Consider the following 25,628-nt stretch of genomic DNA (forward strand, 5'->3'; position numbering starts at 1 on the left):
CTTGTTAAAATTGATCATGATATGTACAGTGTAGAGTTAACAGTATGCTGTAGCAAGGATGTAAACAACGGGAAATGCTGTTTGGCACCGCTAACGATTTAGCTACAAAGTCATGAAATATTTAGCATTTTTGTCTGCGAGATTTAAATTAAAAGCTTAAAGGAGCTACATGTAAGAATATATACACTCACCGGCCACTTTATTAGGTATCAATGTCCAACTGCTTGTTCATACAAGTTTCAAAACAGCCAATCACATTGCAGCCACTCAATGCATTTAGGCATGTAGACATGGTCAAGACGATCTCCTGCAGTTCAAACCGAGCATCAGAATGGGGAAGAAAGGTGATTTAAGTGACTTTGAATTTGACATGGTTGTTGGTGCCAGACAAGCTGGCCTGAGTATTTCAGAAACTGCTGATCTACTGGGATTATCATGCACAACCATCTCTAGGGTTTACAGAGAATGGTCCGAAAAAGAGAAGTGAGCAGCAGTTCTGTTGGTGCAAATGCCTTGCTGATGCCAGAGGTCAGAGGAGAATGGCCAGACTAGTTCCAGCTGATAGAAAGGCAATAGTAACTCAAATAACTTGTTACAACCGAGATATGCAGAAGAGCATCTCTGAACGCACAACATGTCAAACCTTGAGGCGGATGGGCTACAGCAGCAGAAGACCACACCGGGTGCCACTCCTGTCAGCTAAGAACAGGAAACTGAGGCTACAATTTGCACAGGCTCACCAAAATTGGACAATAGAAGATTGGAAAAATGTTACCTGGTCTGATGAGTCTCGATTTCTGCTTTGACATTTGGATGGTAGGGTCAGAATTTGGCATCAACAACATGAAAGCATGAATCCATCCTGCCTTAGGCTGGTGATGGTGGTGGCGGATATTTTCTTGGCACATTTTGGGGGTTTAAACTGTTTAACTAAACAGGACATATTATGCAAAATTTACTTTTATACAGTGTTTTAACATTGACGTGTGTCCAACAACAAAATATTCAGTTTCTATTCTGTGAAAAGCAGCAATTTTCATGTATTTTTAAATTGAGCCTTGTTCATACTAGACAGTGTAAGTGCAACATGATGCTAAAGAGAGCTTTAAAGAGGCTAAAGAGAAGTTTAATACTCACTGGACAGATGGCTTTTAGTTCATTTGTGTGGATTCAGAAAATAGTACATCACGAGTCAAGCTGACAAGTCTTTAAAACACTTGGAGATTATAAACTTTCATGCTGGTAAAGAACTGCAATGTCTCAGGAGTGTGTTGGAGGCTTTAAAACCAAACTAGTTTTCTTGAGAATTTCCAAGTTAGATGCGACCTCTAAGGGCTCAACCTTCATCTGGAAAGGAGAAGAAGCTCGTTTGCATATAAAAACACACACAAATAAAGTGTTTTTGCTGCCACCCAAAAACAGGCATTCACATGAAATAAAAAACAACTCTGGGGGTAGTTCGAGTTAAACCTTCACATACATATTGTTGGGGCTTAAATGAGCTTTATCAGGGATGCTCAACCCTGTTCCTGGAGATTTACCTTCAGCTCCAACCCTGATCAAACACCAGTTAATTAGAACCTGAACCGCACTTGATAATTCAGGCAGCTGTGTTTGATATGGGTTGTAACTGAAATCTGCAGGAAGGTAGATCTCCAGGAACAGGGTTGAGCACCCCTGGGCTACATATACAGCTAGTGTTTTTCAGCCAACGATAAACTTAGGTGAAAGCTTAATGTGACTTTTTCAATTCTATAAGGTTAATTTTTTTACAGCATTGGCATCATAATGTAATTAAAATACAATCAGTTAAATAAGCTTAAGCATTCATTTAGTTGTTCAAACAAAAAAGGAGATGAAAGGCGTGTAAACGCTAGCGCAGTCAATGGCAGCAGGCTAGCGCAGAAACTCCATGCAAAATACTGGGGTAACATAAATTTTCATATTTTAAAGAGATGGCAGGGGAAAATTTAATTTATTGCAGTGCTTCTTGTCTTGTCCTGCTTTATATATATATATATATATATATATATATATATATATATATATATATATATATATATATATATATATATATATATATATATATATATATATATAACATCAGGCCGTAATGATCACTTATTTATTAAAGAAAGCAGATCTTAAACATGGCAATTTCTAATGGAAAGACAGGTCACCAGAAGCCGTCGGGCTAGCTGTTTGAAAAGTCTGTGTTCATATTCATATATTTTATAATGGGGTATAATACAATACAGGGTTTCTGCAGGTTTCATTGTCAAATTCAAGACTTTTAAAGACCATTATGAATGAAATTTCAGACTTAAACAAGGCTAAATGCTAAGGTTTATTTTTTTTTCTAATGGCCTAGTTGGGCCATTCTTTTACTTGCCCTATCAAAAAAGTATTTCAACATACATTTTCTTTAAAAGAAGTTTTAAAAATAATAAACTGTAAAATATAAATAAATTGACATGGGCATGGAAAAAATTAAGACCCATTTAAAATGATTTAAGACTTACAAGACATTCTTTTTGGTGAATTTAAGACTTCGTAAGGCCTAAAATTTTAGATTTGAAATGGAAGACATTTTTAGACTTTAAGACCCAGCGTACACCCTGTAATAGATCTCCCTTAAAGAACCCTTCAGTAAACAGCTCTTAAAGGAAATTAGGTTTTTAAAAAGTAAAAAAAATTTAATACATTATTTTTTAATAAATTAATTAAAATAATTAATAACAGTATTTCACTATAAAGAACTCTTTGTGGAATGTTAAAGGTTTTTCATAGGACCATCAATGCAATTAAATAATTTTATTTTTAAGACTGTTGTCTGAGAAATCATTTGTTTGTGAAGGAAATCAAAATGATGTGATGTTTACTACTCTGTAATGTCAGTAAGTGCCATGCAAAGATTAATTCAAAATATAAGAGCCAGATCTATATCGTCTCTCAGATATACCTTACAATCAAACTGTCATAGTGCAATTAATTACTTAATTAGTTGACATGAAGCCAGTGATATTTTTCTACATGTCTATGATCAGTCATTTATTTCTTGTGTGTTTATAATGTAAAGAGGAAAGAGCACTGCAGATGTTCATAAAAAAAACAACATTGCTTTCCAGAGCATAAATGATGGTTGTATGTTAGTAAACAATATTATGCTGTATTATTAAAAATCATTTTATTTCTAATCAATCAGAGAACAACAAAAAAAGAACTGTATACTGAACAACATTAAGTCTCTTGTATGTAAAGTGTGCAGGAGTGCAAGCACAAGCAATAAGTTGCTGCAGTTCACGGGTGTCATTAATAACAAGTGTTTCTGAATTCTACACATAGCCCCTTTAAACATGACATTATTATTGTTGCCACTGACCTATGGCAACCATAACAACAAATTATGGATATGTAGATTACACTAGTCCAAAGAGCATTTAGAGGCGATTTTTGCATGGACCGACAGTACTTCCATGCACATACTGTAATGCTCTTCTTATTCAAAACGTCACATGAATTTTACTCAGTCATTCCTCAGGGATCTGTCCAGGTAACCTGGCCCCTTGATCCACAGTGTTCCTCGGGCTGGAATTTCCACAACTGGGTCTGGTGGTCTCAGCCGTGCTGCTGGTCCTCTGCAGAAACTGGAGAAAGTTTTCCTGGATGGAACCTTCATGACTGGAGGCTCGCAGTTCAACAGGTCTACTAGCACAGCATTTTCTCAGTTTGATCAGCTCCTCGCGAATCTGCCGGTTCAGAAGGCCGTAGAAGAACGGATTCACAGCAAACGAGGAGTACGCAAGCCACGTGACGGCTTCCTCGATGTCTCCTGGGCTTTGTAGTGGAGTGGTGATGGACATGTGAAGGTGGAAACTGAAGTAAGGCAGCCAGCAGATGAGAAACTGGCCCACGATGACAACCAGGGTGATGGCAGCCTTTCCGCCCCCAAAAACTCTCTCAGGGGACAGTCTTTGGGGCAAACTGCGGGTGGTGGTGATGATAGTGGTCTGGCTGTTGATCGAATCTGAACGTCGCTTAGCTTGGTTGGCCGCCCAGGTTGGCATCGGTACATTCTGACGAGCGGCCGTTCGTGCCACTTTATATACATTGCAATATACAGCAAAAATCACAACCGCGGGCACCAAGAAGCAAAGCACGCTGAAAAGAATGGCAAAGACCTTTCTCAGGCGACTGTGGCTCCAGTGTAAAGAGCAATGGGCTGCTGCGATGGAGCTCTGGTTCCCATATGCTGGCCAACCAAGAAGTGTGACTAAAGCCATCAGGATAGATTTAACCCAAATGAAGACCATAACACCAAGAGCAAGGTTTAGAGTCATCTTCACCTCATAACGCATCGGATGCACAATGTAGTAATAGCGTTCAATGCTGATTGCGGTAACAGTAAGAATCGAGGCACAGATAAGGAACACGTTTAAAAAGATGTACACTTGGCACTCCAAGACAGTAAACGATACAGTGCTGAAGAACGGAGAACTAGAGACGATTCCGAGAGGCATCAGTAGTATGGCACAAAGCAAGTCCACTGCACAGAGATGACACACAAACACATATTTCTTCATATGAGGAGCTCTGGCGATTGCCACCATGACTCCACTGTTGCCCAATAGGGCTGCAAGGTTTAGGGTCACCATGCAAAAGAGTCCAACCAGATGCTTAATCTGGGATTCGGAGTGGATGACCTCCTCCATGCTGGGAAGGGTTGGTTTGGTTTGGCTAGTGGTGGCATTTGGAGTGCTGTGATTGGTCAGGAGACCCAGCATCAGACCCGACATTACTTTCTCCATAACTCAAGGACTTGAGCTGGAGGCAGGCTTCTCCATGTTTAAATAGGGTTTGCTCTTCTGTTTGTCAAGCGCTTGTGTGGAAACCATCTCTGAGAAGAAATGAGAAGATCTATTAATACTGAATACTATGTAAATGTCAAGATGACACACACACTGAAAACAGTTTTTTATGGATTTACTAATTTTTCTAAAGGTAAGTGGTTGCAAACAATTTCTATGGGATGAATTTAAACTAATTAAATTTAGTAATGTTCAACTTAATTTGTTTGTTTCAAGAGTTCACACTTAGCTGATGATTTATAATAAGCTTGTTTGGCATTCTGTCCAGGGAGAGAGCTCTGACCTCAATATCCTCGAGCTTAGGGCTCTCTCCTGTTCGCAGGGCGAGAGGGGTGATTGAGCTTAGGTAGATCTCAAAAACTTTTCTGCTGATGTGGCTAAGATTAACTACTTTGATAAAGAAAAATACTGATGCTGGGAGTGTTCATTAGGCTTAGGCGGTATACATATGACGCATATCTTTGGACAGTGGGAGGAAACCGGGGAACCTGGGGGAAACCCATGCGGACACAAGGAAAACTTGTAAACTCCACACAGAAGCGGCAACCGGCCCAGCGAGGACCAGAGCCAGCTGTGTTAAAATAAATCCGTATGATGGCGAGAATGATGATTTGTTCTTCTTCCTGTTTTTTGGTGGTTGACAGCAAACTTTTTGGTGAGTTACGGCCACCTCTTGTTCTGTTCAGTGAAATCCCCAATCAATCATTGTGTTGGGACGAAAAACTTGCTTGATGAAAAGATGACTCAGAGAGAAGAGTTGTATATATAGTTTACTGTAGTAAAGGCTAAAGTATACTATAGTAATTACTATTAGTTCATGATGGTTATAAATGATACTACATTAAGTAGTGCAATTCATTAAGGAAGAGTTGTAAATATATATATATATATATATATATATATATATATATATATATATATATATATATATATATATATATATATATATATATATATATATATATATATATATATATACAATATAGTGTTCATTCCTAAACATCGTTTTTTAAATGTGTAACATCTGGTTTTAATGGATTTTTTTGTTTGTGCTGTTATATTTAGTTTGTACTATAATTTGTTTCTGTTTTGTACAGCATATTATTTGCAGTAAATAATTGAACAGAACAATGATGCCTCATATGTTTTATTAACAGTTTTATTGATCACTAACACAGAACTGACATGGATTGAAGATGCTTGATTTAAAAATGAAATTTGCAAAAAAAGCTTTGATATAACTAAGCTACTTTGACCAAGTAGCCAAATGTGGGACCGGCTGTGGTCAATCATAAGCATGTGATCCTCTTGAAATTAGTTTATAAATAAACTGCACATAAATTCAACACATATAAATAGTTTGCAACCACTAACCTTAAAAAACATTTAGTAAATGCAATGAATCATTTTTTCAACAAACTGTTGCTTCAAAGAAAAATCTTGCCAAGAAATGAGGCTGCATATTGACAACCACAGTCCTTAGGGAATAACAGAATATTACTCTACGATAATTCAGTGTGCAAGGGGTCATTAAGAGGATTGGTGACATGCCCGTAATGATTAGTTATGTAAATTTAAACGCCTCCATCACTCATCATTCAGAGAGAGAGAGAGAGAGAGAGAGAGAGAGAGAGAGAGAGAGAGAGAGAGAGAGAGAGAGAGAGAGAGAAAAGAGAGAGAGAGAAATCCCCCTCATGTCAAACTAAACATGCATTTATTATCAGAATACAGCAGCTGTCACTAAACACTCGAGTGCAAATCAAAAGGAAATTTCCTTATTCTGTTAATGATTATTTCACTAAATGCATAAGGGTATTTATTTCTTCAAGAAAGTAACTAGTTGCTGTTCTTTAAGGTACCAGATGGGACGATAACTGTTTTCAAGGTTTACCGTGATGTGGAAAATTGAAGGTTTTAAAACCGCCAAAATTTCCTGCTATACCGTTCCTATGGTATATGTAAGATTTTTTTTGTCATTGTTGTTTTTTTTAGGACAACAGTATATCCAAAAATTCTGTTTTAAATTGTAAAGAAATCTGCGTTTTTTGAAACTAATGAAGACAGCAGATGTCAATTATTCCTTTGAATTATTTAGCCTGACATGTTTTCTGCTCCAAAATGTTTTAAATGTTTCTCAAAATAAAATATATTGTGTTCAAAGGGTAAAAAAGTATATGTTTTTATACCCAGAGATTTAAAAAGAATATATTTTAGAGCAGTAATCAATACTGTGAAACCGTGATATGTTTGTCCAAGGTTATCATACCGTCAGAATATTATACCGGCCCATGCAGTACCAGATCATTCCCAGAACCATTGTGTTTTCTTTTAACTTGTCTCTTCTTAGAAAATCTTCACTATTTTTTTTTCTTCATCCCACTCACCAGGTCTTGCTATATGCTAATGAGGGCACAACATCATCCTTCTTGTCTACTGAGATTGTTTCCCCCCAACAGAAGTATAAATTTTGTTGTTGCACAAATGGCTTGTTGACCTTCATAGATCAATGAAGTTGCAGGACATTACTATAGCTATTGTTTTTGTGCTATTGTTGTTTTGTCAGTGGGAGTCACATGAGTCATACCTGATTGTGTCACGGGCTTCCCACAAACACCCATCCACCCCATGACCCACACACACTTTATCCCACTTTGCTAGAAATCTGAAAACACGTTTTATTTTTTTCCCACCAATTTAAATTGAATGACCTGCTGTCATGTCATCTTGTGCTCTGCTTCTCTCAATTATGTGTTTCCCAGCACACAACATTCAGTGAAAGAACACATCATGAGCTGCTCTCACCTTTCCGTTGCTTTGCTTTTTTTGATGATCCTCCAATCATAGTGGAGATTTGAACATCTGGACATGCTTTCACGCAGTGGAAACGTTGCTAAAATAAGTGCACTGCAATCTCATTTGAGGCCTGAGATTCAGCACTCAACATCTCAGGTGTGGATCAGGATCCCTCAAAAAGTAAAAAGCCTCGACTCCAAGAAGCAAAGTTCATACAGGTTACACTTTTCATCTAACAAAACCTAGGTGAAACAAAAAAGCTATGGTCCCACCTGCTCTTCCAGTTTCCAGCAGTGTTGATCAGTATTCGCACCACTTAAGCCGGTGTCCGTCGGGATGCTCTTCCACACTGTGTCCGGTGCTGTGAAGGGCTGTGACTGTCACACATTGTGTCTCTGTGATTTTTTTCTTCCTCTTTCAAACAGACACATACTCCTCTGTCCTGCAGAGTGCCTGTCATCCCCTGGGTCCTAATGCACACCTTTCAAACACAAGATGTTTCTATGGCCTACTGTAAGTCATCTGGCCACTTATGAGGATGCATTTTAAAGCATATCGCGCATTTACACTGACATAAAAATATAACAATATTAAATATTACCTTGTGGGAGTAAGCAAAGGATTTTTAGGTAAGGGCACACTCTTGAGGAGACTGTTCTGAAGTACAACATACCAAACTTCTTTAGGTCTTTAGCTTTAGTCGTGTTTATTATTGTATTGTTTTAATTGCACACCCCCTCTATAGTTTTCAGTTCTGGACTCTGTGGAGACCAATTCAGGACTGTCAGTAGCCTGATTGTCATTCCAGATTTACAGAAAGCTTCTGATTCATTCATTTTCTTTTAGGCTTAGTTCCTTTATTAATCTGGGGTCGCTACAGCAACCCATTTCTGTGAAACATTCATACACACTCATTCACACACATACACTAGGGACAATTTAGCCTAGCCAATTCACCTTTACCACATGTTTTTGGACTTCTGGGGGAAACCGGAGGAAACCCACGCGAACACGGGGGGAACATGTAAACTCCACACAGAAACGCCAACTGACCCAGCCTCAAACCAGCGACCTTCTTACTGTGAGGCAAATGTGCTATACCCACTGCACCACCATGCAGAAAGGAATCCCAAGTCTTATAAATGGAATCTAGTGAGCCAGAGAGTGAGCATCTCAGCTTTTCAAGTCTGATACAGTAAACAATGTCCTCTGATACAAAAAATCATACAAAACAATTGCAAGATTATGGCATTTCCATTAACAGATGTTATTTTTTTTTCTTGCTATACATCTTTCAAAAATCAAGACAGCAAACATTGGTAGGATTATGTATGTACAGTATTTAGGATTATGCCAATGATACTTGGCAACTGAGAAATCAGGAAATTCCTAAGAAATCCTGAGAAATCAGGAAACTGAAGCTACAATTCACCTTAAGTCAGAAGAATTAATTAATAGAAAAAAATGGGAAAAGTTGCAAGGATTGACAAGTCCAGATTTCTGCTATAACATTCAGACATTTAAGATGATAATTTGCATAAACAACATCACAGTATGGATTCATCTTGCCTTGTATCTGTGGTTCAAGCAGCTGCTAGTTGTGAAGCGGAGAATATTTTCTTGGTATAGTCTGGACCCCTTAGTACTAAGTGAACATTGTTTAAACATCACAGCTAGGGCTGCTCAGTAAATAGTTTTAGCATCGATATCCCAATGTGTGCATCCGCAATAGTGACATCACAGAAACTGCCATGTTTAATTGGATGTTTCCCAGTGATGGGTTGCAGCTGGACGGGCATCCGCTGCGTAAAACATGTGCTGGATAAGTTGGCGGTTCACTCCACTGCGGCAAACCCAGATTAATAAGGGGACTAAGCCGAAAACAAAATGAATGAATGAATGAATGAATGAATGAATTGTTTGTAAAATTAAATCTATGCAATGCTATTTTAAATTTGATAATTTAACTTCTGTATCTGATTTCTTACCAAAAGCTAATTAAATCTGGAGAAATTTTATTATTATTCATTTTCTTTTCAGCTTAGTCCCTTTATTAATCAGAGGCCTCCACAGCAGAATGAACCGCCAACTTTTCCAGCATTTGGTTTACACAGCGGATGCCATTCCAGCTGCAACCCATCACTCGGAAACATCCATACACACTCATTCATGCACATACACTACGGACAATTTAGCTTATTCAATTCACCTGTACTGCATGTCTTTGGACTGTGGTGGAAACCAATGCGAACACGGGGAAAACATGTAAACTCCACACAGAAATGCCGACTGAACCAGCCGGGGCTTGAAACAGTGACCTTCTTGCTGTGAGGCTATCGTGCTACCCACTGCGCCATTGGACGTCCCCATATCACTATATATCACAGTAAAACAAAACACTGCAATATTGCAGCCATTCTGAACATCGCAATTTTTCCAATACTGTGTCTTTATCACCACAGTGTTCTATCTTTGAGCCTAGTTTTAGCATAACACACCAGGTGTACATCTCAAACTGGATTCTTGAAAATGTCAGTGGGTTCAGTATATTAAAATGTCCACAGTTAACAGATCTCAGTCCAATAGAGCACCTTTGGGATGTGCTGGAACAAGAGATTCACATCATGGATGTGCAGCTGATAAATCTCAACAACCACATGATGCTGAAAATATGATTTCCAGCCCCTTCTTGAATATATGCCACAAAGAATTTAGGCAAACCTTTGTAGTTTGAAAAAAGTGACATCTACTGGCCATAACGAAACACAACATAGCAAAATGATAAGTATAATTATTTATTATGTTCAGATTGTAGAAGTGCCACGTCCTCACATTAACATTTATGAAGCAACTTCAAAACTCACCATAAGATGTAAGGGAAAAGATAACTATAAACAAACAATACAGTATGTTGCATTTGTGCATGTACAAGACCTTTCCATTATCATCAAACAAATATATAAAGGTCCAGAGCATCACATTACCTTCACAAGCCATGCTTGTCAGCAACGAGTCAACGGGTCACATGCACATTACTGCATTATTTAGTGCAAATTAAACTTTTAATTTCAGAAAATAAAACAATTACAATCTTTTATCTGCCTTCATTTTCCCCTAAATTACTAAATATATACATATTAAATGCACCCTGATTGAAGTTTTTTAAATGCTTAAAGACATATGACTTTAAACACATATAAGAGCTTGTTTTTATGACACTACTGAAACCAGTAAATCTGTTTCTAACATGAATAACATATTGCAGAAAATAAATGATAGGAAGGCATTTAAACCTCACTCAGAGATGTGACAAAATGAGCAAACATACTGTAAGATCACACTAAAGTTTACAGTACATTAAAAAGTTGTAATGTAGCTTTCAAAAACAAAACTTCAATGAATTTCCAACTCAGGAATGACCTCAAATGTTCAGCACTTTATAAGAGCGAAACCACATATCAGAAGTGGCTTTGATAAGTGGCTGTACTGTATGTAGCTACAGTTTCTTGATTTGCATCTCTAGTAATAATTGAACTTCAACTCCAGGAGGTATCGGATGCGGCACTGGCTTTCCTTATAGATGAGGTACTCACTGTTGTAGAAATGACTTCCCTCGTACTGCTGCTGTTTTATGGCTTTTCCCTGAGGAACCACCACCTTTTTACCATCAAATTCAATGAAGACATCTTTTGAGGGATCTAAACAAGAAAAAAAAAAGACTTAAACTTGGCAAAGAACTCATGTTTTACATTATGTATAATAATGAATTTTTTTATTTAATTATATAAAAAAAATTTTTAAATAACCTGGCTCTAGGCTTCCACGTGCAATTACACTGTCATAGCCAGGGGGTGCCTTTCTTAAGCTGGAATCGTCCTGTGTGATGGTGTACTCCTTTCCCAAAGCAACTTCATTTAGAAACATGATGCCAATTTTGTTTGATGGACGCACTGCAAACACAAAACAGAAGTTAGGAAAAATCTGATTAAAAGGGCCTGTTATTAATGTCTACTACATTGCCATGTTTTGTAAACTGGTAATAGTAGGAAATACCCAGGGCTTGACATTAACTTTTTGGATCACCAGCCACTGTGGCTAGTAGTTTTTCAATATTACTAGCCACTCGCCATTTTCACCAGCCATAATTTTGTTGTTGAGAAAATATATTTTATTTGCATAAATTTGACTTTGACATGCTAAAATTACTTGATTTAGATTTAGTGTTATTTCCACATGCCTCCTCTTTCATTACACTATTAAGTGTGTTGTGTATGAGCTTGCTTAATGAGCATGAGCAAATGGGTTGTGCTTTCATTGTGTTTGACTTGATTTTTCAGGGCTCAACATTAAGAATTTAGCTATTTTTTTCTCTGGCCACACTAAAAATAAATAAACAAATAATACTTACTTCTCAGCTTCAAATTTTAACTAATTAAAAAACTAAAAACAAGCTAAATATAGCTGTGTACATGCACTTTTTATTAATCAAAACTTTCTTTTAAAAAATTACATAAAAGACTATTGTTATATATCTAAATCTATCTCCTATTAAATTTATGTTACATCAGTGAAGAAAGCCTGCATCTCGCCATGCGTGTGATCTCATTCGGTATTCACCTGCTTTCTTTTGCTCGTGCGAACAGTTACTTTGTCAGTCATGCTGCTTCTCGATGAACTACAACTTAGAAATGATTTTCAACCAGCCAAAGGGGCTAGTGGGATCGGCTCTCTAAGCCGCCACAGCTGAAATTTACCTGCATTTGGCTGGTTGGCCGCTGTTAATGTCAAGCTCTGGAAATAACTACTACCATCTTTTAGAATATTTGTCAATTATTTTTTTATATTGTGAATATATTGCAAAGCAACTTATATATAATGTAATTAACATTATAATCTAGTGCCGAATGGCAAAAAAAAAATGATGTAGTGCATTTTCCACACATCATCATATTGGTGGTCTTAGCTAAAATGTACTTACACAAAAATTCATTATTTGTTATGTGCATACTGTGTAAATAAAAGTTTTTACATTGTTCTTATGTTTGAATAGCATTAAATACCAGCATGTAATTACATCAGGAAATAATTTCTGTAATTGCAATGTTGACCATCCCTTACACCTTAACTCACCCTTAAACCTACCCATACCACTAAACCTGTCCCTAACCCTACTCTTATCCCACCTCAGGAGCACCAGAAGTGTTCTGCAATACATTGTGAACACAGTAAGTACATTGTATTTATTTTTGGATGCAAGTAAATAGTAGTTAAGGCCACCTAATATAAAGTGGGACCAAAAAAGTTTGACATTTATTATAAATATTGCTTGTAATGAATTTAATTCTTACCGAGTTTGGGCATCCCTGTGCTAGACTATCTCAATTAAATAGTACAAAATCTGACAGCAACTTTTCCTCAAAAACCCACTTATGAAATGTATTTAGCAGAAAATATGGTACTCTTGCGCAGTCATGTTGTATTAATTGTTTTCTTTTCTGTGCTTATATGTTCCTCACCGTAACCAGCAGATTTACTGTTTTCAGAAGCAAAATAGATTCCCCTGCCCACACGTCCACCAGAATGGGGCATGATCCGAAGGCCACTCTTCAGAATGGCTGCAACCACTGCCACATTTGTTCCATGCCAAAGCAGCTTCCGGTTCTCCAATGCATCATTTTCCCTGAAGCGTTCAGCCTACACACACACAAAAGATTTAATTAGGATAAAAAGACTCACTAATGAAGAGAATTCAGCACACCCACTGAGGCTGGTTTGAAATGAAATTAGGGTTTTATATTGCAGCACACAATTTGACTTTTATTGTTACGGTTTTACTTAATATGCTGTATGTAATGCTACTATGCATTTGCTTTCCACATTATTATGTGTATACTTTACACATTCCAAATCACATACTGTACTATTCATAAATTTAAACAATGCAATACCGTATTTACCTCTGTTTCTCTGTCGACTTCCCATACATCCACGAGAGTGAGTCCTGCTTGTCCAGTGGCCTTCAAGTACTTTTCAATGATCTTAATTGCAAAAAAGGCAGAGAGAAAGCATTTCTGAACATGATGCACTGTATTTTAAAACACATCTCTACAACACCCATCAATACTTCTAAGCAAATTTATTATGATCTAATATTTCAATTAACAAATTAGCTGTAATTAATTAAGGTGTAATGGTCACACTTTACAATAAGGTTTTATTAGTTGATGTTCGTTAATCCATTTGCTAACATGAACTAATAATGAATAATACTTGTACAGCATTTATAAATCATAGTTCAACATTTCCTAATGAATTACTAAAATCTAATTTCATGCTTGTTAATATTTGTATTGTGAGGTAACGTGAACTAACAATGAATAACTTTATTTCCGGCGACGCAGTAGGACAGTAGGTATTGCTGTCACCTCACAGCAAGAAGGTCGCTGGTTCAAGCCTCGGCTGGGTCAGTTGGCATTTCTGTGTGGAGTTTGCATGTTCTCCCTGCGTTCGTGTGGGTTCGTGGGGAAACCTCCGGGTGTATATACAAGGTTAAATTGTCCGTGTATGAGTGTGAATGAGTGTATATGGATGTTTCCCAGAGATGAGTTGCAGCTGGAAGGGCATCCGCTGTGTAAAACATGTGTTTGAAAAAGTGTTGGATAAGGCGACCCCAAATTAATAAAGGGACTAAGCCAAAAAGAAAATGAGTAAACTTTATTTCCATTAACTAACATTAAAAAAATGAATAAATACGGTAATAAACGTTTTCTTCATTGTTTGTTCATGTTACTAAATGCATTACTAATACAACCTTATTGTAAAATGTTACCACTTTAATAATATTACTCAATGAAGTAAATTCTGCAGGGAGAAAAACTGATGAGATTTTATCCCTTTAAAAGTTGTTTACTAGATTAAAAAGACATTGTGAATCTCTTTTTTCCATTATGAACTATAAATGGTGTTGTGCAATGAAACCTTATATTCCTTTGACTTCTTATCCACCAGATTCAGACTGCATTTCAGAGACTGGTAATTTTGGTCAACTGGATGAGGCACAGTGTCCTTCATCTCTTCTTTGGCTTTCTCAGATTCAGCTTTAAGACTCTGGGCAACTTCAATATCTGCAAGAACCTACAAGAGAAAGCATGAGAATGTTTGCATTTTGTTTTTTTTTTATATCAAGATGGAAAAGCACTTTATATTGCTTTCAACTAACACACACCATCAATGTGGGTATTTTCTGTAGGCAAGACTTCTTGACATTCAAGACAAAGTTCACCCAAAACTGAAAATGCTGTCATCATTTACTCATCCTAAACCTGTTCTAAACTGGTTTGAGTTTTTCTTCTGTTGAACACAAAGGAAGATATAATAAAGATTGTTCAGGTGTTGACTCTCATTATTTCTACTATGGATGATTTTTCCAACAGTCTTCAGAATTTTGTATTTAAAGTATGAAATTCAGTTTTGTGTTCAACAGTAAAAAGAAATTCATAAAAGTTTAAGACCACTTGAATGTGAGTAAATGGTAGGGACATTTGCATTTCTGGGTGACCTATCAATATATATATATATATATATATATATATATATATATATATATATATATATATATATATATATATATATATATATATAGTACAGACCAAAAGTTTGGACACACCTTCTCATTCAAAGAGTTTTCTTTATTTTCATGACTATGAAAATTGTAGATTCACACTGAAGGCATCAAACTATGAATTAAAAGTGTGAAACAACTGAAAATATGTCACATTCTAGGTTTTTCAAAGTAGCCACCTTTTGCTTTGTTTACTGCTTTGCACACTCTTGGCATTCTCTTGATGAACTTCAAGAGGTAGTCACATTGCATAATTTGTGAATTGCGAGGTCCCGGAACAGATCGGGGTAATGGATCTGGCATGGGCTGTTCGGCGCAGATGAAAATGGAGAGCGGTAGGAGGGAGGGTGGGAATTGGGGGTGTTGAGATGGCGGGGCGTTGGATGGTGGAAGAGTGGCAGACGAAAGTAGTGAAGAGTGCTTGGATTTGTCGCAGACGAAAGTGAAGAGGGTTGGGGAGTCGCAGAAGAAAGTGAAAGTGAACAGCAGAGGAGGGCAGTTGAGGAGGGGGATCAGTAAAATGAGGTGCCAGATCAGATTTCAAAGGTGCCGGATCCGGCGTGTTCCGGCACAAATTAAGCCCTGGGTAGTCACCTGAAATGGTCTTCCAACAGTCTTGAAGGAGCTCCCAGAGATGCTTAGCGCTTGTTGGGCTTTTGCCTTGACTCTGCGGTCCAGCTAACCCCAAACCATCTCGATTGGGTTCAGGTCCGGTGACTGTGGAGGCTAGGTCAACTGGCGCAGCACCCCATCACTCTCCTTGGTCAAATAGCCCTTACACAGCCTGGAGGTGTGTTGGGGTCATTGTCCTGTTGAAAAATGAAAGATAGTCCAACTAAACGCGAACCGGATGGAATAGCATGCCGCTGCAAGATGCTGTGGTAGCCATGCTGGTTCAGTATGCCTTTAATTTTGAATAAATCCCCAACAGTGTCACCAGCAAACATCCCCACACCATCACAACTCCTCCTCCATGCTGCATGGTGGGAACCAGGCATGTAGAGTCCATCTGTTCACCTTTTCTATGTTGCACAAAGACACGGTGGTTGGAACCAAAGATCTCAAATCAGACCAAAGCACAGATTTACACTGGTCTAATGTCCATTGCATGTGTTCTTTAGCCCAAACAAGTCTTTTCTGCTTGTCTGTCCTTAGCAGTGGATTTCTAGCAGATATTCTATCATGAAGGCCTGATTCACACAGTCTGCTCTTAACAGTTGTTCTAGAGATGTGTCTGCTGCTAGATCTCTGTGTGGCATTGACCTGGTCTCTAATCTGAGCTGCTGTTAACCTGCGATTTCTGAGGCAGGTGACTCGGATGAACTTGCCCTCCGCAGCAGAGGTGACTCTTGGTCTTCCTTTCCTGGGGCGGTCCGCATGTGAGCCAGTTTCTTTGTAGCGCTTGATGGTTTTTTTGTGACTGCACTTGGGAACACTTTCAAAGTTTTTCGGACTGATTGACTTTCATTTTTTAAAGTAATGAAGGCCACTCATTTTTCTTTACTTAGTTGCCTTTTTCTTGCCATAATACAAAATCTAACAGTCTATTCAGTAGGACTATCAGCTGTGTATCCTCCTGACTTCTCCACAACACAACTGATGGTCCAAACCCCATTTATAAGGCAAGAAATCCCACTTATTAAACCTGACAGGGCACATCTGTGAAGTGAAAACCATTTCAGGTGACTTCAGGTATGTTGAAGCTCATCAAGAGAATGCCAAGAGTGTGCAAAGCAGTAATCAAAGCAAAAGGTGGCTACTTTGAAGATCCTAGAATATGACATATTTTCAGTTGTTTCACACTTTTTTTGTTATGTATATAATGTATATAATTCCATGTGTGTTAATTCATAGTTTTGATGCCTTCAGTGTGAATCTACAATTTTGATAGTCATGAAAATAAAGAAAACTGTTTGAATGAGAAGGCGTGTCCAAACTTTTGGTCTGTACTGTAGATAGATAGATAGATAGATAGATAGATAGATAGATAGATAGATAGATAGATAGATAGATAGATAGATAGATAGATAGATAGATAGATAGATAGATAGATAGATAGATAGATAGATAGATAGATAGATAGATAGATAGATAGATAGATAGATAGATAGATAGATAGATAGATAGATAGATAGATAGATAGATAGATAGATAGATAGATAGATAGATAGATAGATAGATAGATAGATAGATAGATAGATAGATAGATAGATAGATAGATAGATAGATAGATAGATAAAAAAAAGATATAGATAGATAGATAGATAGATAGATAGATAGATAGATAGATAGATAGATAGATAGATAGATAGATAGATAGATAGATAGATAGATAGATAGATAGATAGATAGATAGATAGATAAATAGATAGATAGATAGATAGATAGATAGATAGATAGATAGATAGATAGATAGATAGATAGATAGATAGATAGATAGATAGATAGATAGATAGATAGATAGATAGATAGATAGATAGATAGATAGATAGATAGATAGATAGATAGATAGATAGATAGATAGATAGATAGATAGATAGATAGATAGATAGATAGATAGATAGATAGATAGATAGATAGATAGATAGATAGATAGATAGATAGATAGATAGATAGATAGATAGATAGATAGATAGATAGATAGATAGATAGATAGATAGATAGATAGATAGATAGATAGATAGATAGATAGATAGATAGATAGATAGATAGATAGATAGATAGATAGATAGATAGATAGATAGATAGATAGATAGATAGATAGATAGATAGATAGATAGATAGATAGATAGATAGATAGATAGATAGATAGATAGATAGATAGATAGATAGATAGATAGATAGATAGATAGATAGATAGATAGATAGATAGATAGATAGATAGATAGATAGATAGATAGATAGATAGATAGATAGATAGATAGATAGATAGATAGATAGATAGATAGATAGATAGATAGATAGATAGATAGATAGATAGAATAGATAGATGATAGATAGATAGATAGATAGATAGATAGATAGATATAGATAGATAGATAGATAGATAGATAGATAGATAGATAGATAGATAGATAGATAGATAGATAGATAGATAGATAGATAGATAGATAGATAGATAGATAGATATAGATAGATAGATAGATAGATAGATAGATAGATAGATAGATAGATAGATAGATAGATAGATAGATAGATAGATAGATAGATAGATAGATAGATAGATAGATAGATAGATAGATAGATAGATAGATAGATAGATAGATAGATAGATAGATAGATAGATAGATAGATAGATAGATAGATAGATAGATAGATAGATAGATAGATAGATAGATAGATAGATAGATAGATAGATAGATAGATAGATAGATAGATAGATAGATAGATAGATAGATAGATAGATAGATAGATAGATAGATAGATAGATAGATAGATAGATAGATAGATAGATAGATAGATAGATAGATAGATAGATAGATAGATAGATAGATAGATAGATAGATAGATAGATAGATAGATAGATAGATAGATAGATAGATAGATAGATAGATAGATAGATAGATAGATAGATAGATAGATAGATAGATAGATAGATAGATAGATAGATTAGATAGATAGATAGATAGATAGATAGATAGATAGATAGATAGATAGATAGATAGATAGATAGATAGATAGATAGATAGATAGATAGATAGATAGATAGATAGATAGATAGATAGATAGATAGATAGATAGATAGATAGATAGATAGATAGATAGATAGATAGATAGATAGATAGATAGATAGATAGATAGATAGATAGATAGATAGATAGATAGATAGATAGATAGATAGATAGATAGATAGATAGATAGATAGATAGATAGATAGATAGATAGATAGATAGATAGATAGATAGATAGATAGATAGATAGATAGATAGATAGATAGATAGATAGATAGATAGATAGATAGATAGATAGATAGATAGATAGATAGATAGATAGATAGATAGATAGATAGATAGATAGATAGATAGATAGATAGATAGATAGATAGATAGATAGATAGATAGATAGATAGATAGATAGATAGATAGATAGATAGATAGATAGATAGATAGATAGATAGATAGATAGATAGATAGATAGATAGATAGATAGATAGATAGATAGATAGATAGATAGATAGATAGATAGATAGATAGATAGATAGATAGATAGATAGATAGATAGATAGATAGATAGATAGATAGATAGATAGATAGATAGATAGATAGATAGATAGATAGATAGATAGATAGATAGATAGATAGATAGATAGATAGATAGATAGATAGATAGATAGATAGATAGATAGATAGATAGATAGATAGATAGATAGATAGATAGATAGATAGATAGATAGATAGATAGATAGATAGATAGATAGATAGATAGATAGATAGATAGATAGATAGATAGATAGATAGATAGATAGATAGATAGATAGATAGATAGATAGATAGATAGATAGATAGATAGATAGATAGATAGATAGATAGATAGATAGATAGATAGATAGATAGATAGATAGATAGATAGATAGATAGATAGATAGATAGATAGATGTGATAACTAGGCCCTATTTTATAAAAAGTAATTGTTCTCACCAAAAGCATCTCCTTCTTGCTCTGAAGAACAGAATCATCAGAAATGACAGGGGGTCTGTTGCGGCCAAAGTTATGAGGAATTATGGTGAAGAATTTGTTGGTGAGTTCTTCAAACTTGTTCCGTTCACTTTTCTTTATTGCAGCTTCAATTTCCTCCAAAGCCTCAAAGCCTTTGGCTATCTGCTGCTTGCTGAGTTTCCCCAAGGGCATCTTCTTAATATCTGACAGAGAAATATGTGACACATAAAACTCCTCCACAAAAATGTATCTTATTTAATGTTACAGATGAGACTCAGCAAAGCTGTATATAGGCATCTTCAGTTCACAATCACACAGCCCAAACTCCCCAGTGATGTTCAGAGAATGCATGTTAAATAGGAAATAAATCTTTGAGCGATCTGCAGTCTTTTAAAGAAAACTCCACTTTTTTTGGAAATAGACTCATTTTACAACTCCTGCAGAGTTAAACAGTGGAGTTTTACCATTTTAAATCCATTCAGCTAATCTCCGGGTCTGGCAGGAGCAGTTTTAGCTTAGCTTAGCATAAATCATTGATTCGGATTAGACAGTTAGCATCTCCCTCAAAAAAACAAAAGAAAAGTGAGGTTTGACAATTTTCCTATTTAAAGACTGACTCTTCGTTAGTTACATTGTGTAATAAGACTGACGAAAAATTAAAAGTCGCTATTTTCCAGGTTGATATGTCTAGAGACTAAAATAAACTGTCATTCTGGTGTAATAATCAAAGGAATTAGCTGCCATATCATAACTGCAGCAGGAGCAATGATATTAAGCAAGACAAAAAAGGAGGAGGGTTCCTTTAAGATATAACTTTTCTCGCAGCGATCGGAATCTTGTTATAAAAGGACTGCAGTATTATAGCTATTAAATACAGTACAGTACAGTACAATCAATTCAATAGCTCTGTCACAATAAACTAACCTAGGTCCATGCTGGTCATAGCTTCTTTGAACATGTCATTGTCGAAGATGAATCGCATGAGTCTTTGAGTTTCAGCATCCAATGTACAAGGCAAAACATTTTGTTCACTTTTCACCTTCACAGCGCCGCCATCCACAGAGTCCACCTGTAAGAAACACAATCATTAGAAACTGTTTAATGTGTCAGTTTTTTGACAATAACAAGAACATGAGCTCAGTCAAATAAAGAACAAAATAAATCGATTCACATTGCAAAATTGACCTTCACTTCTGCATCTTGGTCTCCGTCCACTTCTATCAATGTGTATTTCCCAGAATGCGAGACAAAGTTTTCTCGGTCGCTCCAATTATTCTTGGTCTTCTCTTTGAATTTCTTCTCAAAACTCTTAATGGCTGCATCAGCGGCAGATGGACCAGCTAAAGCATTTTGGCCCGACTCTCCCTGCAAACGGTGAAAGATGGGAAAACCGAGTCATTCATTAGAAGCTACATCAAGTTGTACAAAAAAACAGAAAGAAAAAAAGCATACCACTCTTCCCCATCTTGTCCAGCAATAGTACTTCCCTCCTGACATTAAGACCTGGATTACATAGAATTTGTTGTTGTTGTTTCCTATGTTGGTTTGGTTTAGCATACAGTCGTAATCCTCGTGAACCTGTTGGTTTGGATCACACAAGATTTTTCTTTGATTCAGGTCAAGTTTTTATGTGCAAACAGTTTTTTTTTATGTGGTTTTATAAAAAAAAGGGGAGGAGACCAATGTGATTTGCTTGCAATTTATAACAAAACAGTACTGCAAGAAAGGTTTGGTTTTAACCAACAGAACACAGAATCTGTAATTTTATTAAAAATAGAATGAAGAAATAATTAGCTGAATGAAAATAAATTGTAAAATATTTAGTACGGTGAAAAATTCACTGTTACTACAACTGCTGCTGATAACACTAAATGTATACATCTAACATTATAATTCGTACAATTCATATTTATTTGAGTTATTTTCAATGAATGACTCATAAAACTTCATGTTTCATTGCTAGATGTGTCATTTTTGAAGAATTATTCAGAGGCATATTTTGATGGCTGGTTGTTGCCACCTTTTGGTTAAATAATGTAATTGCTGCCTACAACTTTCAGCATATGATGGCGATTTTAATCTTTACCATACACATCAGTGGTTTTAAATAAACTGTTATCCCAGTACTTCTGTGTTATTTAACTGTTTGTAACTTCATAACTAACTCAAAACTAGCTCTAAAAATGAAATCTCTTTCTTGATTTTTGCGTTTTTCAAACAGATTTGAATGCACAGAATTTTAATGTTGCATGGGTGTTGACAAATTTTAGGGTTAATCTACAAGTTTAAAAATGCATTAATCCGTGGGTCACGCATGTTCTGAACTCTGGGTTGTGATCCATATGAATCACTGATCAACCATGATCTGATACACCCCTAATTAGAATCCATGAACACAAATAAATCTGAGAGACTTCTGTTACTCCATTTAAAGCTCATTCACAGAAAATGCTTCTTTTCTAAAGGCATCTGAATTGAGCATTTTAATCCAAGTCTCTTAAACAGACATGATTGCTTCATAAAATGAACAGATGGTTGAGCTTCTGCTTATGTTTGCTGATCAATGTTTACTGTACATGAATAAAAACCTAAATGAAATCTGTTCACCATTTAAAGTGATCTTCATAAATCTTGACTGATCTCTTCATTTATGTGGATTTACTTTGATCTCTTTAGAAATATTTTGATGCCTTACTGACATAATTCTACGACGCGGAAGTGTGCACATTTTTATAATTGTTTTAGAACTTATGATTTAATTTTACTATACATAAAAAGTGGAATAATAATATAATAAAAAATGTCAGTTTGCAAAATCAAGCAGCATAACAAGCTGTTTATTACATCTAAAAATAATTTAAAGTGAATGAGACCGGCGCCAAAAAGATTCCAATGGCTGTGCCCACTCATACATCAAGAATAAGGTCAATAGTTTTAGGTGAAACCAGTTTTAATAAACAGTGTAATAAAAAAAATCAGTGATTAACTTAATTTTGGGGTGAAATAGCCCTTAAAATGATTTAAACACTTGTTGAGTCTCACCTCAGCATTTGACAGATGACATAAGCTGTCTGGGTTCCTTGTGCACTTCACCTGCGGTCCTGTTGCCTTCAGGGCCTCTTTGGCGGAAGTGAATTTGTCTTTGGGTGGAGCTTCAGGTTGCGTCTCTTGCTTGACTTTCTTCCCTCCAGCTTTGGTGCTCGATGCTGCCCTTCGCTTGGGTGCCATCTTTGTCCTCCTTGTTCATAATCAATCATACAATGTTAAAATATAATATATTAAACAATCAATGACGAATTAATCAGCAATTAAAGTATGTTGTAAGGATCATAAAGTTATCGAAATTGAGATTTATACATCTTACAAAACTTGAATAAATAAGCTTACCACTGATGTTTGTTAGAATTTAATAATATATTGTATAGCTCAGATAAAACTATTTGAAAATATGGAATCTGTGGGTTAAAAAAATAATCCAAATACTGAGAAATAGCCTTTAAAGTTTACTAAAGGACATGCTTAGCAATGCACATTACTAATCAAAATATATATATTTATATTTACTGTAGGACATACACAAAATGACTGCATGGAAAATGATCTTTACTTAATATTTCAATTTTTTTTTTGGTAAATAACAGAAATCTATCTCTGCGCATCATAAGACCAGTAAGTTAGACCATAAAGGCCAGTGTCTCTCATGCAAAAAATGCAGTCTATAGTTATATTCATTAATAAATAAACAAGTTTAAGAAAAAGAAAATATGTTTGTTTTCTTTAATTATTACATATAATTTATTATTATTTAACCCTTTTAAATTTAGTTTTGTCACATGCACATATTTCATAGTAAAAGCATTACTCTAGAAGTTTATTTCTTTTATTTTTCCAAACATTTTTCAAACAAGTTTGATAAAAGACAACTATTTTATTATGCAAATTTTAAAAAATCGTAAAGGGATAGATCATCTGTTTTTAACTGATTCACCCTCAGGCCATCCAAAATGTAAAAATTAAAATTTTTATTTAGCAGAACATTAGATACTTATTTTTTTTTATATCTGTAACAGTGAACTTAAATTCAGGTCAGTGGCCACATTCATGATTGAACAAAACATACACACAGCCTGTGCAAGAAACTGAACAATATTAAATTTAATCTGCAGGATTGTTAAATGGTCCTGCCTGCATTCACAATAATTACTATATGCAAATTATTAGAAGTAATAATGTTGAGAACTACTAGTTTTTTGCACAAACTGATTGTTTCCCTTCATACACTCACCGACCACTTTATTAGGTACACCTTACTAGTATTGGGTTGGACCCTTTTGCCTTCAGAACTGCCTTAATCCTTTGGGGCATAGATTCAACAAGGTACTGGAAATATTCCTCAGATATTTTGGTCCAAATTGACATGATAGCATCACGCAGTTGCTGCAAATGGCACGTTATCCTGCTGGAAGTAGCCATCAGAAGATGGGTACACTGTGGTCATATAGGTATTGACATGGTCAGAAACAATACTCAGGTAGGCTGTGGCATTGACACGATGCTCAATTGGTATTAATGTGCCCAAAGTGTGCCAAAAAAATATCCCCCACACCATTACACCACCACCATCAGCCTTAACCGTTGATATAAGGCAGGATGGATGCATGCTTTCATGTTGTTGCCAAATTCTGACTCTACCGTCCGAATGTCGCAGTTGGACAGAAGTACCTATTAAAGTGGCCGGTGAGTGTAGAACCTCACTGTATCTAAAGTGTTTTATTTTTACTTTTAAAGTGGCAGTAGACATTAACTTGAATATTATGAATCAAACAACCACAGTTTCAGCTAAAACTACAAAATAGTGAAAAAGGGTTGTAAACCTAAACTTAATGCTTTGTAAACTAACAGCAAATTTTGGTTTCGCTTTAAGACCAAATCACCACAGCTCTGCTGGGACATGTGGAGACATGCCGGAGTTTACTGTAAGTGACGTAGACGCTCCTGGCAGCCTATCAGCTTATCTGCACTGTAAATTCGTTTCTAGAAATCACGGGGGTGTGTCTATTTAACAATAAGAGAGCATTTATTAACTGACAAATATGTTTAGGATTTTATGCTATATGACAAACGTCAAGTGCTCACAATCGCAGCGTGACAATGTTATGCGTTTAGTGTAACAGGCGTGCGATTAAAATGGGTTCCTGGCGCACACTGGCATTTTCAGCTTCACGTGTAGCAGCGAAGTGTATATTGTAAAAAGCAACATCGCCGATAAATATGATTACATATTTCATTACTAATCGGGTAAAAAGATACTGACCTGCTGTTGGCGGTACAGGGAAAGTTTGCAGATTCACTCTCACTCTTCGGGACTGTCTGCAGACTGAACTTCCGTGTTTCCGACAGTGTACGTCACAATCACACTCCTCCCTACGTTACTGCCGAAACAATAGTTTACAGCTGGTTTACAGTGTCTGTAGTTTACTACAACATACAACAGTCGCCACAGGGCTGCAAAGCATTAATATTATATAATATTCACAGTTTGAGTCACAATGATATATGTTAACATAGACTATATTAACTTATTAACAACGTTATAAACGTTAAATAAAAACAATTTAGCTACCCAAATTTAAATTTTCCTCAAATTATCTGATTCCCCGTGTGCCAAATAATTATATTTTTATGTCTATA

At 35.7% G+C, this 25,628-nt stretch overlaps 2 protein-coding genes across 3 annotated transcripts; both read right to left on the reverse strand.

The window, feature by feature from the left end:
* Positions 1–3,230: 3,230 nt before the first annotated feature.
* On the reverse strand, positions 3,231–8,014 carry gpr61l (G protein-coupled receptor 61-like). The gene is made up of 2 exons (XM_056459126.1): positions 7,671–8,014; positions 3,231–4,897 (listed from the first exon to the last, which is right to left on the reverse strand). Exon 2 carries the CDS (start codon positions 4,806–4,808, stop codon positions 3,531–3,533), a length of 1,278 nt encoding a protein of 425 aa, XP_056315101.1. The 5' UTR covers positions 4,809–4,897; positions 7,671–8,014; the 3' UTR covers positions 3,231–3,530.
* Positions 8,015–10,440: 2,426 nt separating this feature from the next.
* Positions 10,441–25,331, reverse strand: parp3 (poly (ADP-ribose) polymerase family, member 3). Of its 2 annotated transcripts, none has more exons than XM_056460343.1 (11): positions 25,252–25,331; positions 22,980–23,172; positions 21,390–21,515; positions 21,123–21,302; positions 20,862–21,006; positions 19,920–20,140; positions 14,640–14,795; positions 13,619–13,699; positions 13,178–13,355; positions 11,468–11,611; positions 10,441–11,359 (listed from the first exon to the last, which is right to left on the reverse strand). In XM_056460343.1, the coding sequence occupies exons 2-11, from the start codon at positions 23,163–23,165 to the stop codon at positions 11,181–11,183; spliced, it is 1,596 nt and encodes a 531-aa protein (XP_056316318.1). In that variant the 5' UTR covers positions 23,166–23,172; positions 25,252–25,331; the 3' UTR covers positions 10,441–11,180. The 2 variants fall into 2 exon arrangements, with proteins under 2 accessions (XP_056316318.1, XP_056316317.1); XM_056460342.1 differs by having other exon boundaries at positions 22,980–23,175; positions 25,252–25,329.
* Between the last annotated feature and the right edge of the window lie 297 nt (positions 25,332–25,628).

Source organism: Danio aesculapii, chromosome 6 (assembly GCF_903798145.1).
Source record: "Danio aesculapii chromosome 6, fDanAes4.1, whole genome shotgun sequence".
NCBI lineage: Eukaryota > Metazoa > Chordata > Actinopteri > Cypriniformes > Danionidae > Danio > Danio aesculapii.

What these genes read in the sequence shown, in the direction of transcription:
- gpr61l (XM_056459126.1), bottom strand. Translation starts at nt 4,808, where the DNA reads ATGGAGAAAGTAATGTCGGGTCTGATGCTGGGTCTCCTGACCAATCAC.
- parp3 (XM_056460343.1), bottom strand. Translation starts at nt 23,165, where the DNA reads ATGGCACCCAAGCGAAGGGCAGCATCGAGCACCAAAGCTGGAGGGAAG. An exon ending in ACCAAGATGCAGAAGTGAAG is followed by an intron (nt 21,007 to 21,122) that starts GTCAATTTTGCA and finishes TGTTTCTTACAG; the next exon opens with GTGGACTCTGTGGATGGCGG. An exon ending in AGAAGTCAAAGGAATATAAG is followed by an intron (nt 13,700 to 14,639) that starts GTTTCATTGCAC and finishes TTTGCAATTAAG; the next exon opens with ATCATTGAAAAGTACTTGAA.